We start from the raw sequence: 14,243 nt of genomic DNA on the forward strand, positions 1-14,243 counted from the left end.
GAGGGAGAAAAATGAAAGAGGGGAAACCCCACACCTTTTCCTCTGTAATGAATATTATTTTTCTTTCCATGAACAAGAATAGTACACTACACTGTAATATTGGCTAACTAAAGAAAGCAAGTACCTAATGAGAAATGATACAGAAGCGTGTCGTATCTTAGATAAAAAATTAATTTTACAAGACTTGATTTTTCTCCATTTTCATAAGCTGATTAAATATATTCCTTAGTATAGGGACAAGGTCTTTGTGTATGTTTAAGCTCATCTGTGTTAGTCACATAAATGTAAATATTGCCTAGGGGGCACATTATACAACAGCAACACACAATAAAATTTTGCTTTCTCAAAGAAACAAGAGAGAGAATGCCACTAAAAACTCAAGTCACATTTCCATATGTACTATGGCAATTTTGCTCAGGAAAGTGGATTAAGCCACATGACTCAATGAGAAATAACATTTTTTTAACAGAGGTAGGAAGTGAGAGTCAGGATTTATCAAATTTAATCAAAATTCACAGCACAAGCCAAAGGAAAGACTGTTTAAACCTTTACATTTGTGAAATACTAAAAACCAGGCATTGTCTTACTAAGTAAAATGCTAAGAACCCTCCCAATCTGAAAAGTTAAACCTACTATATGGTATCAAAGTGGTTTATGTTCAGACATCATTATCATTTTACAGTATAGCGATCATACTAATGCACGACTGCGTACCTAGCTGAAGCCACAGCAGGAAACGATGCGAGCTGTCATTCTTCGTATCACAGGCCTGTTATCCCTGTGGTATATACTTCACAACTATGCGCAGAGGGAATCTAACACAACATTTTAGTAATACTTTGAGGTCTGTTAGAGTAAAATATTTTTATTAGCTGGTTTCTCTTTGAAACTACCAGTTGATGTGAGGGAATTCAGGGAAAGAGGACTTATTTTCAAAGCAATACTTAGAGCTTTAAATGAAAGCAGTATAAAAGCTTGGTGTGAGGGAGAAGGATGCCCCCATGTAAACACATATTCCATATAAACAAATGGCTTTGGGCAACCTGGCCTAGCAGAAGGTGTCCCTGCCATGGCACGGGGTTGGAACTAGATGGGCTTTAAGGTCCTTTCCAACCCCAACCATTCTATGAAATATTCTGGATTTGATTTGGGATCTTCTGTTGAAAACACTTGTGCACTTTTAAAACTGGCAAGATAATACTAAAACAAGCTTGCTTCTAGTTAAAGCAGTATTTTTTTTCATATTGTTTGCGTTACTATGGCACCAACAAGTCGCAAATCCCACTGTGCTAGACTCTACACAAAAAAGCGCACTACTCACCAACAGAACGGTAAATGAATACACACGGATTTGATGGAATATAAAACTATACTTGTCAGCCTTAAAGGCAACAGTCTGAAAAGACCAACCACCTATTCAGTGTCATTAGGTTGTGTGTAGGATGCCACAAACAAGTTTAGGAAAAGGGTTTGTAGGACAGCAACGTAGTAAGTCTGTGGACATCAACTGGTAACCTTCCACAAATACAAAGGAACTAGAGAAAAACCCAACTCATTTATAATGTGATGATCCTGGTGTACACTGGAGTCAGTGAGTACTGAATGAAAAATAAAAAGCAGAAAAGGAACAAGGCTCAAGGCTTTCAAAGTGAAAGCACAGTAACTTCGAGGAGATGTAACAGCAAGGGAAGACAAGGAAAGAACACAGAAAGGTGGAACATAGTACCAGTCACAGGACATGAGAGACAGTTTGTACCGGCATTCTTAATATGAGCAGGGATGGTTTAGTCAAGCCCCGATAAAAGAATGCTGCAGCAACTAAGGATGTAAAAGCAAAGACTGGGGGGTGGGTGTAATTCCCTACAGCAATCAAGGAAAAGTGGAGACAACAGGTTAAGCATTCTTGGCCAGTAAAGAGAAAGCTTCATACATGCACAGATGTTCAGCTTACAACAAATTATAACATTCCAATAACACTGACAAAGTTTTAGGTATTTAAAAAGCAGCGTATCCGCACACACACTCCCTTTACCAAGGCATAACATTTAATCTAAGTTTTCAAAAAAAATGAAAACAAAATCCATAAAAATTCCTCCTTCATCAAGTGAGCGAAGTTAATCAAGTTAACACATTCGACAGATCTCATATGCACCATAATTTTTTTCCACTGAAGTTCAAAAATTTCAGTTTCTTCAGATTTTTTCGTAAGAATTGCTTTGTCAAGAAGGAAAATAATAGAAGAAAGGTCTACATACAGGATTAGAGAGTTTCTTCTTTACTCTCTTTCACCTGAGGAAGTGCTCTCAGATGCAGAAGGGGAAAAAAATTCAAGATCAAATGAACCTGGGGGGCTTGAACAGTGGGGTTGTGTCGTCAATACTGCACCATGTGGAAAAATCCAGAAATATGTACTTTCAGACAGTATTACAGCAAGTGAAAAGTAAGATTCTTAAGACAGAGTTACCTAGGATTTTTTTTTTTTTAAATATATCAGTCTAATATTTGAGTATTTTCTTAATCATGTTGACGTTCACAATAGTGGCCTCATCACAGGACTCACGCTGTCACAAAATCAGAACACAGTCACTGGAGAAGGATTCACAGCCCCAGTATATGTGTACATTCAGAAGATAATCAGGATTTCAAGAAAACCTCACTCGACTATATCTTAGCGACTAGCCTGGGATTCTTCAGCACGCTTTGTCCCAAACTACAAATGTCACTCCTGCGCACTCGATTTTCTTTGTGCAACATTCCGAAGAGGTGAGTTACCTAACATGGGTTCACTAATCCCACTCCCAAAGCTGGGCAAGCTAACGGGAATGTCACTCCATCCCAATCTCTTTGTAAAGCTGGGTCTATTTTCTTCAAACTCACGCCCTAGTAGATACCTTTAAACTGTCGAATACTCTGACAGGACATAATAAAAGCCTATTGCTGAAGTGATTTAAAACCTGAAATAATCTTTTATTAGCAGGAAGTGAGCAAGTTTTCTAATGTCATTCTTCTATTTCTATCTTGTTATCTAATAAAATTCAGGATAAAGATAAGTAAAGAATCAAACACTTTTGGAAAACCTGAGAGATTAATTCAATTTCTTATATATATATATATATACACACACGTGTAAATTCACACCTACATAAAATTTCAACCAAGCAAAATATCTACTATGCAGTGATGTAACATCCTGCATGCCAAAATAACAACCTACTGCTTGGAGCACCGCATTTATGATAATACAATAAGCAAGAATGACTACCCGTTAATTTACTACTAAAGGATTTGGTTGGGCAATCAACCATTTACTATGAAGTTCTTTACCAACAATTATGCAACACCAGAGAGTACTCCACCAGCAACCTCTGCGTTCTTCACTTTCTGATGCCATGAAAAGCCTTTAAGAAAATAATCCAAATGCCATCTCAGATTTCCTTGATTCCTTTCAGTTTCATTCTGAAAACTGCAACAAAACTCAATGATCCAAGGCAACAACTTCTGTTCCTGTTATGGAACTGAAAAAAGTAACAGTAGCAATGACCTTTACAGTTTGTAAATATGCCTGCAACATTAAGTGGAACAAAGACACAATTCCTACTAACTGGACCTTTCTGGCAGCAGATTTCTGCAAAAACATGTTTAAACGAGTACTCACGACATCTTCCATACCGGCTTCCATAAAGTCCTCTATAAATAGGTCTCACTTTCCAAGAACACAGTCATGTCTTTTCCAGGCTGAAGACTCCTACTCCTACAGTATCTAATCTTTTACCACATGAAAGCCACTCCAAGTTTTAGGTTGTTCCTGACACCCTTCACTGTACTCTTTTTCCAGCTCCAGCATAGGAAACGTCATGCAACTTCATCCCAATTTTCAGAGACTGACTTGTGCCTTTTGATCCACCATGAGAGTTGAGAAAACATCTTCATGCAAGCCCTCACTGTCATATGATTAACCTTTACTCACAGGAAAAATCAACTTAATTTCAGTAAGGCTACTTTTGTGATTAAGAATTATTCACAGGAAGACTGTTTGCTAGCCAGGTCTTAAGTTTTAATACAAAGCGTACTACCTCAGACCATTTTGCCTCTAAAAATTATTAGACAACTCTTAATTAGTATTAAAATAAACTAGCCCTTAATAGTTGTTTATTAAATACTGTTTTGATAAACATACATTCTTTTTCAGAAGCAGCAGACATTTTGACTACTGCAAAAACAGAGTTAGGATAAATATAATTTCTTCTACTGCTGTGTTAGAAACATAGCAATTTCATTTTTAATAAGCAAGCCTATTAATCTGCTGTGTATGTCAGTATAAACAAGTTTATATTTGAGGCTCATTCTGATGACAAATAGGCAAACTGGCCCTTATCTTACTAAGAAATGCTTTAGATTTAGAGTTAAATTCTAGATTTCTTTGCGTAGGTCGTTTATGGGGGGTTTTGCCTGACAGAATATACAAATATTAACCCATTTTCTAGAACGGCACTGGATTTCTGCTTCATTATAGAGCAACGCACAATACAGACAACAGCCCTTTGCCTTGCTAAGTCCAGAGGGACACTTCACAAACCCCAACCATGCAAGCCTGGGATCACACTCGGCATCTGGCTATTCAAAGCTAACTTTAAAAGCTTAACTTAAGCCTGTGCCTTCCCCTCACGTGAAATATTCTGAGCCAAGAACACTAAGGACATCTGTATTTTCTGAACATCACTGATAAAAGAACATCAGTTACTAAAAAGCTTTTAGAACATGTTTTCATTAAAAAGATTCAGAAGAAAGAGCAGTACCTAACGTCTCACTAAAGACTGTCTACAGTCAACAGAAAAATAAGCTAGAAATCATGAACTGTTAAACCAGCCCGAATCCACTACAGCAACCAGACTCACCACAGAGCTCTTGGCTTCTCTGGGGTGGGGAGACAGCGTTCCTCCTTAATCAAAACAAATGTTTGTGGGAAGAAATATTATTTAAACATAAACAAACAGAATCACAGTAGATTATAATTATTTCAGAACTGTAATTCTCCAGTCAAAAACATTTCTTTTTCACACTCAGAAGAAAGCCTGCGATCAAAAAAATTAATTGCCAACTTCTAATAGCAGAATCAGTTTAAAAAAAAGAATAATTATTTGTATTCCACCTCACTCCTAAGGAATGAATGAATTCCCATCAACAGCTGATTTAGTTTGTGCATGGTTTTGTTGTTTGCACTGAAAAAATAAATTATTAGCAAAAGTTTCTCTAATTAGTAATCCAGACCACCGTAGCTTTAACACTTCATAAATTTTGAAATGAATATGACAATTTGAGGTTAAAGGGTCAACGGTGTTGGCCACATATTTCCAGTCAGTATTTCCTTTCTCAGTATCTTTCACTGATGCATAAATACTAACAAATACTAATGTAATTTAAAATAAATCAGCCTAATAGTTACTGTATGTTTGTATATATGCTATATTAAAAAATTACTACTGTATTGGAAGTTGGTTTTTTTTTTGCAAGTAGAGCCAGAAAACAATAAAAACATTCGTTTCATACATAGCACCATACTGCAGGTATGGCTAGCTCCCACAAAATGACACGGGAAATTGAAGGGTTGCACATTAAACTCATTGTTATTATTAAACACACTTGCAAAAGAATTTTGCTAAACTTACTTCAATGATATTACACACCCATTTAACATTTTCCTGTTCTAGCGTGAGGGGGAAAAAAACAGAAAGAGACCAAACCACAATAACTACAAAATAACTTCACTGTGTAATTTATGCTAATTGCAGACCAACAATTATTTTTACCAGTGACAGATGTGCAGATTGCAACTCCATGAAAAGTTATGCTTCTCAAAAAACACGCTGCTCAAGTCTCCATTAATAAATGGGCACTTCACAGCTCGCTCTCTGTAAAGAGCAAACCATTCACTACCTGGCTCTTACAATCAGATACAACTGTTTCTCCTCATGCTTACTGCTTCATTTATCTTACTGGGTAAGAGCAGCGTATTCAAAATCACTGTAACAATACCTGCATCTTGACACATATAGCACTGCTATATATTTATAAATATCAGAAAGTGTTATCAAACAGAAGCACAGATACAGACTTAGAAAAATAAATGAATAAAAAACCAAAGTAAGAATTGCATGTATCCTCACGGTAGAATCTCTGGGCCCGTCAAATAGCAGCATAAGTGACTACGGCTCGTCCCAGATTCTTAATAGGTACGAGCAAAATAAAAACCAAACATACGAACATTTAAAAAAAAAACCCCAAAACCCAGAGGCAAAATAATGAACATACAGCAATAAAAGGTAAAAAAATATAAAACAAAGAGCTTGATCATTTGCATTTTTAATTAATTTCCTTTTTTTTTGCCCTTAATTCCTATACAAGAGCTAACAACAACCTCTTCCTTTCTATTAGAGAAAGGACAACATACATACCCACCACCAATTCTGGCAGAGCTCTGATGCAGGGAGTGGGTATCTACCATAAATCCTTCACACATGCTATCCCCAAACTTGCGTTACAAGTTTTTCTTTTAACTGTACCATACAATACCATGCACTAAAAGAGTCCCTCCTTCCCTCCAACATTATCCCTGGTAGCACTAGAAGGCTCCTGACAATCACACAGTCCTCTCACTCACTCAGCTGTAGCCCAGCCAGAAGGGATAATGTTCCTATACACGTCAGGTAAAATAAAACAAGGTCTTTCCAAATGACTTTACCCTTACACAGAAACAAATTATTTTCTTGGTTTAAATTTAAATTACAAATCTGTAGCTAGCCAAAACTGATATCATAATTTCTGCAACATTAAACCACGCAATATAAGTAGGAAGTTGGCAATTACCAGTAAGATGGGTAGACAGCATCTATGCAAACAAGCCATGCAGCATACTACATTTTCAGCCACTGTTTTTCCTCAGAGAAAGTAAAAAATTAAAAGGTTTGGGGTTTGTTGTTCTTTTTTTTTTTTTAACCTCTTGCCCCCAAGCACGATCTATGCAAAGAGGAGCCCACGCTGTAACAACAGCTGACATATAGTCACAAGAGCCCAGAGCGTAAGTCCGACAGACAATCACGCTACATGACCGTTTGCTGCTGCTGAAATGGCGTTTGTCATTGTGAAAGGAGAGAAAAACCCCACAGTTCGGTAGGCACAAAGCACACAGGGCACGGAGTGCCAAGGGAGGCGGGGAGAAGAGACTGTTTACCCGAGAAGATGGTCGCGCACGCAGGCGGCACAGGCAGGGGAACACACAATCCATTGCCTCTAACGCTCCCCTATGCAGAGGAGCGCAGCAGGGAGAGCAATACACACACTCGCAGCAAACCACGTTAAAGAGCAAAATAAACACGGGGAGCCGGGCCGGGGGAGGGGCCAGCGGAGGAGCAGCCCCACGGGCCCTGACTATAAAGCCCCTGGCAGCTGCACCCAACCGGCAAACTTGCTGCGCGGCGGAACGCCCGGTTAAGCCGCGGCCGGAGCCGCCGTTCCCCATCCCCGGGCACTCACCAGCGAGAAGAGGTTCGAGTGACAGTCCTCCAGGCTGGCCCCGTTCGCCACCCAGTTCGCCGCTGCAGTCATGATCCTCGGCGAGCCCGGCCGCCAGAGCGGGGCATGTCTGAGGAGACGGGCCCGGCGCGGGGGGAGAAGCAGCAGGCACTCCTCGGTGCGGCCCGAGCCTCCGCTGGCCGGGGCGGCAGTTGCGGTCCGGCCCCTCGCCGCGGGCGGCCCGCGCGGAGCTGGGGAGCGTTGCCGGCAGGGGGCGCGCCGGGGGCGAGGGGGGGCGGCCCGGCCGCCGGGCGGGCGCCGAGGACGGGGCGGGCGCGATCCTCTCTACCCGTCCCCGGCCCGGTAATCCTCAAGCCGCGCGGCCAGGTCCAGCGGGGGCCCTCTCCGGCGGGGCGCGGGGGGCGTCTCGGTCCAAGCCCCTCAGCACGCAGCAGGGGGGAAGCCTCCTCCGGTCCTCCAGGCCGCCTCAGCACCGCCGGGGCGAAGAGAAGAAGAAGAAGGGGGGGGGGGGCCCGGGGCCCTCCTTCCGCGTCCAGGTCTGGCCCCCCCCCGGCCAGGGCACACGTTACGGCGGAGGGGAAGGAGAGGGGAGGGTCTCCTCCCGCGGCCCGGCGGCGGCCCCTGCGGGACACGGGCCGGGCGGGGCGGGGGAGGGTCCCGGCCCCGGGCAGTGGCGGCGGCGGCGGGCGGGGGGCGCTGTCTCGCGTGCCGGCGGAGGCCGTGTCCCCTCCCCTCCCCGCCCGGCCGCCCCTCGCTGCTGCCGCCGCTGGCTGTGGGTGGATGGTGTTTTCCTCCTCCTGCTGTTGCTGCCGCCGCTGCTGCCGCCGCCTTGTTTACGCTCCGTGCGGGGCTCCCGGTGCTACGGGCGGCGGGCGGCAGCCCCGGCCCAGAGAGGGAGCGCTGTCCCTGCCCGTCCTCGCCCCCCTCCACCTGGCGCTGCCCGCCCAGCGGCCCCGCTCACCCGCTCCTCCTCACACACTCGCCTCTGCCTCTCTCCACTCTGACAGCAATGGCGGCCGCCAGGCGCAGCTCGCCTCGCCATTGGCCGCCGCCGCCCCACGTGACGCGCGCCGGAGGGCGGGGGCCCGGCGCTGGGGCTCTCCCCGGCCCCTCCCTCCGCCGCCGCGGCGCCCGCCGGGCCGCTGGGGGCGCGCGGGAGCGGGGTGAGGGCGGCGCTGCGGCGGCGGCGGCGGCGGGGCCGGGGGAGGCCGCGGCGGCCGGGCCGCCCACGCCGGGCTGAGCCGCTCCCGGGTACCGCCGGAGACGGCGCTGCCGGGGAGCGGCTCTCGCCCTCCGTCTCTTGAGACGGGACAAACTTTCTCGTTGCTGGCGCTGCCGGTGCGGCGGCCCCGGAGCTCTGCCGGCGCCGGCCCTAGGCGCTTCTCCGGCTGTCCCCGCCTCGGCTCGGCCGTCCCGTGGCCAGGGACGCTCGCCGCCAGCGAACGGTACTTAGAAACGGTTGCCCGGGGCGGGGCGGGGCGGGGCCAGCGGCGGAGCCGTCGGCAGTGTTCGACCCCGCTGCCGTCCGTGGGGCAGCTCCGCGAAACATCCGACGGGTTTTTCCACAGCACCTGAGAATTGCCAAAGTAGTTTAAAACTGGCTTCAAACCGCTTAGTTTGCAGTTTCTAACTCGGGGCGTGCCCCCAAGAGCTCCCCTTTACAAGTCAAGTTCAAGCCCAGGCTCTGCAGAGCACTGAAACAGGACTTTGCTGAAATCCAGAGCAGCCCCACGTTCGTTCCGTTACAAACAGCTTTTAGGACGTTGCATATAGTTATTTTTTTACAAAAGGAACCCAAAAATACATGAGTTAAAGAAAGAAATGAAATTCATTCCTGTAATAGTCACGGTCGGGAGCACAAGAAAGGATAGACGCAAAACAAACAATAAATTTAAAATGCTTTGTTTAAAATACGTAATTCATAACCTATAATTTTTTCACTGCTCATAATGACCCTTTGATTCTAATCAGTGGGAGCCTGATCTGCTTAGGCAGATTATAGCTCACCCGCCTGATTTCTCACCGACAGGAGTGTTCCGCAGGTGACATAAGGCAAATATTGCTGCTTAAGAGATGAAGATTGTTTAGCGAGTCAACATAAGCTTTAATAACAGAAACGTAGCACATTTTCAGTGACCTGATTCAGTGGAAAAAGTTCTCCCTCTGTGCTCAATGGCAGCTTTTCTTATCACGATTTTAATCTTATTTAAGCGTCTTTTTTGCAATTTACTTTTCTTCGTAATAAATAAAGATTAGCATCTATTCTAATGACTGAATGGAGTTTGTTTGGACTTACCTCATAGTAACAAATCTCTAAGACAAACAAGCATCACAGCAAACTTGCGTACACAGAGCGATAGATAGAATTGAGGCCAAAAGAAAGTTTCCACCAAGACCAGTGTTCTTACCACGTGCATTCTTCGTCTGACAAATCCAATCCATCGGGCCCTGTTCCCTTCGTCGTCACGCCGAACGGGAATTCTGTCTTCCAAAGACTGGGCCTCATCTAGGAAAATCAAAAACGGCACAAAGATGTTATAAAAGCCCCAAACTGGTAAGAGGCAAAGCTGACAAAGTAGCCAAACTGCCAGAGTCTCGAAATTGCTCGCTACAGCCTGGCAGTCCGGAATCAGGGGAGTACTTTGGACCATATTACTACACTTTCTCTTAGCAATAAACAGAGAACACAATCTGACACTTGTAAATATGTCAAGCAAAATGTATCAACCAACCCAAAGCCACATCCTTTGGCATTAAAATAGTACAGTTCTTTGTAAATACATGGCAGCATCAGTTATCCATCCCATCACCAAATGACACATAGGGTACAACAACTGTTTTGATGAAGTATCCGTTCTATTTCTGGAATAAAAGAACATCTCTTATCATGAAAAAATGATTTTCTTATTATAGAAATATTTTGAAATCGAGAATCACATTATTAGTTATCCCAGAGAAAGCTAACAATACTGTACAGAATTAGACACTGCAGAATTCATGTTTCTTCCATATGCTGCTTACCCTCCAAATGGTATTTCCAGTTGTCAGCATTCCTCTTCTGGATCTTCCAAGTAGAGACGACTTATTATGCTTGATTTTCTCATGAAAATGTGGGGTTTAACACACGATTCAGATCCATTTTCACAGGGAGAAATGTTTTGCACTGTGCTGCTTTGGCCATTTTTCAGGATTCTTATGAACATTAACTACTCTTTAAATTAAAAATCTTTTAGTATAATTAAATTACCTGTAACGGGTCAATGTTCTGAAGGTGAAGGTTGCTGCTCACATTTGTGAAAGGCTACCGGTCAAACCTCTTGACCACATCCCTGCATTGCAAAGTTCATTTTGTTTTTAACTTGGAGAAAAAGAGAGCATTTCTTTATATAGTTTGCCAGTTACTTGACTTTGCATTATGTTCAGTGATCACAGGCAGGCGAAATCATTACAGTCTATTCACTCACTCCGCAGTACCAAACTAGGAAAGTTTGCTTGCTCTTTTTTGACAATAGCGTCACTTAAACCAGAAATTGTTCCACTCACAGATATCATATACAAGTGACACTTGCTCATGCATAATTATCCTAGATGGTATGCGGTGGAACGTGTTTCCCAACTCAGGGTATTGAAGTTTTATTCCCTGTTTTCTTTTACTTCTTTTAACAAATTGATCAATGATGATGAACAATAACATTGGGGTTTCTACTTTAACAAAATAACCATTTTACCGTAGTAGCAAGGCACAGGAACTTCTTAATTACTTTTGCCAACGTATTAACTTGCAAGCTGCAAGACCAAAACTCCGAAGCAGAAAGGAGTTTCCAGGCTCTGGGGGATCAGCTGGGTCACACTTAGCCTTCACCATACAGAGCTGATAAGCACTCTGGGAAGGAGCGAGTTACCTGCCCTTACAAAATTAGTCCAAAGAGTGAAAGGCAAGCTTCTTTTATTCTAGAACAACTTACCCAGAGCTTACAGTAATGATCCAACCTGTTCTTCCAGGAGGATGGCTCAGCAGTTTCATAGACTTTGTTTTCACCAGCAGGTGTTGCTTATGCTTCAAACTAAACATGGAGGAAGAAACAAAGATGTCAGGAGGCTAAAGCAAAGCTAGAAAGTCAAGCAGTTGCTTGGGTTTATTTTGTCTTAATGTCCACTTTGCTGTATGTTCAAGTACCTCTGATTTACGAAAAGAATATTTACTTGAGCAATACAACTGGCTTCAGCACCCAATTCAGGCCAGGCTCTGCCAGCTCTGGGTATGGAGAGTTTGGTCCTTCTTATACCAGTAGCAGAACTGGAGTTCAGCCAAGTTTTATCAGCCAGTTTTTGTCTTTTACTCAAAAAGAAGCCATGTTTGACATTTCATGTCGAAGACAACTCATTTCTAGGTAAAACATATTTTCCCACATATTTGACTTAGACATTACGGGTATTCATCAGCTCAAATTCCAGCTTTGGCAGTATAAGTAACGAGTGCCTTGTGTCTAATTTAATCAAGTGTAATTTTTACTGTTTTCTAAATTTTCCTCTCCAGTTGCCTACAATACCTAGTAATGGAAGGGACAGAGTGAGGGAGAATGATAATAGACTGAAATTATGAATATAATACAAGCAAATGGTCTTTAACTATTACACATGTCAAAAAAATACAAAGAAAATAATTTTGTTTCCTCTCTCTCCTTGAGTTGCTCTTAAATAAATCCTACTCAAGTGAGTAATTTCATTGACGATGACTCAAACTCGAAGAATTTTAGAAGTTCTTTGTCCATGATTTATGTAGTTTGTTACTGCGCGTTCTTTCAATATAGCGCAGATGAACAGCCTAATTCCAGATATGTTTCTAGTGTTCTCATTGTCTACTTTTTATGCGGTTGCTTTAATTTCTTAAGTGTTTTTAAATTCATCCAGTAATGACATTTTTTGTTCAAGTGTTTATACATAAGAACCCGTAATGATTTTGGTATTAAAACAAAAACCTCTACTTCCACAAATTGAAGACTTAAGAGGAAGAAAAAAAACCCTAACCTACTTCACTGGCATAAAGATATTAACAGCATCTAATTTTAACATAAAAAATAATAAAAAATTTTCACACATTAAATCCATACTAAATAGTTCCTTTTTTTTTTTTTTTAAACATTGATACAGATTGCCTCTAAACTAACATTTTAATTTTGTTAAGATACAGGACTGGCCACATTAGTAAGTTTGCTTATTCCTAGTAAAGATAAAAAATTACCTGAATTTTAAAACAAGATATTGATTTTCTGAAGGGACAGGTGCTTCTACGTAAGAGGAAAAGAAATTCATAAGTAAAAGATCTGTTTGTAGAGGAGTCGTTCATGAGGCCCATAGTTTAAGTCCTGCTAGTGATTAGACCGTGGTCTTTGAATTAGTCATCCTTGCTCACCATCATTATCAATAAATACTGCAAGATAGATCCATGTAGTCTGTTTACAACCATCCCTAAGTATAGAAATAGCTATAGAAATGAAGTATACTTTTAATCAAAATTAGTAACATGGATTATTTTATAGTGCCCAAAAGCAAGTCAAACACATTCCGTAGGACTCCGAACCTTCCCAAGCGATGCTATCTGAGATTTTGACAGTGCTACCATTCACCAGTACCTAAACATTGTCCTGTGACAATCAACGGCAGTAGGGACAGTCTGCTGGGACTTCACAGAGTTTCTGTTTCTTTTCCTTTTCCAGGATGAAGAAAAGACCGAATGTATGCTGGTGCCAGATGTGATGTTACACCCCACAGCAGTTATACTGGGGGGATTTTGCAAACGCCTTTCACAAATAAATAGCTTCACTTGACTAGATCTATCGATGTCACTGGGACTAATTTACATGAGCGAGTTTCTCACAAGACACAACTGTTTCAGGCTCAGGATTGTGCGGGGGTTCAGAAAAGCACACACGTGGCCGAGGGTCAGTGTTTCAACATACCTGTTGAGAGTTAGATACATGAAAATTCCCTGAAAATTATTTTATTTCCTCATATGAATAGTATACTAACGGTAGCTATTAAGGAGCAGTTTGAGGAAAGATGAATGGCCTGGAAAGCCAATTTTGGCAAGTTTTTTCCACCTACAAGATAATGTTGAAAGAAATCTGCAAACTGTTGTAGAGGACTCACATTAACTGAAGGTCATATCATTAGGAAAGTGAAAAGAGAAAAAGTTCAAGTTAATAGGTGAGTCATAATGACAAGAATGAGACATTTAAGCTTACTCTGGTGAAGCAGACGTAAAGCTGCACATGGAGTTAAAAGAAAGTGCTCCTATATTTTTATCAAAAATAGACAAATTATCTTAGCAGCTCCTTGTTCTCTGGGTTGTAAAAGACAGAAGAGAGGCAGGACAGGAAGCTGTGGCGGGCAAGCGGAGCCTAGAAAAGGCCTTTTACTGTCTAGAAAGAGAAAAGGTCATCTCTTACTGTTAGGGATGAAGTAGCAGCAGGAGTTGAGTGAGAGCGGTGAAGAGTGGTATGAACAGAGGAACAAGCAGTGAAAGAAAGGAAGGCACCAAAGGTGCCTGACTAGTTATAAAGCGTAATACTAGTAGCGTGATGCCTTTACTAGTGATGGAAGTGTGAGGGAGTCAGGAAAAAAGGATGGCTAAATTTGGCTGTCTAGAGTTTAAATTGCCAGCAAGCAATTTGAGAAAAGACAAGGAAGGTCTCTAGAAATGTGGCTTTGGA

General features: G+C 42.6%; 1 protein-coding gene and 1 long non-coding RNA gene across 4 annotated transcripts in view; both read right to left on the minus strand.

The window, feature by feature from the left end:
• Window positions 1–10,196, minus strand: part of MED13L (mediator complex subunit 13L) — a 200,422-nt gene extending 190,226 nt beyond the window's left edge. The window contains exon 1 of one of the 3 annotated variants that reach the window (XM_075769954.1): window positions 9,939–10,196. In XM_075769954.1, the coding sequence (XP_075626069.1) occupies window positions 9,939–10,181 (243 nt within the window). In that variant the 5' untranslated portion in view covers window positions 10,182–10,196. Of the gene's footprint in view, window positions 1–7,228; window positions 7,337–7,530; window positions 7,851–9,938 lie in introns of those variants that run through there. The other 2 variants (XM_075769957.1, XM_075769956.1) reach the window with 2 other exon arrangements.
• Window positions 10,197–11,538: 1,342 nt separating this feature from the next.
• LOC142604310 (uncharacterized) overlaps window positions 11,539–14,243 on the minus strand; it is a 51,735-nt gene continuing 49,030 nt past the window's right edge. The window contains exon 3 of the long non-coding RNA XR_012838183.1: window positions 11,539–11,594. This is a non-coding gene — a long non-coding RNA (uncharacterized LOC142604310). The remainder of the gene's footprint in view (window positions 11,595–14,243) is intronic.

Source organism: Balearica regulorum, chromosome 17 (assembly GCF_011004875.1).
Source record: "Balearica regulorum gibbericeps isolate bBalReg1 chromosome 17, bBalReg1.pri, whole genome shotgun sequence".
NCBI classification, from domain to species: domain Eukaryota; kingdom Metazoa; phylum Chordata; class Aves; order Gruiformes; family Gruidae; genus Balearica; species Balearica regulorum.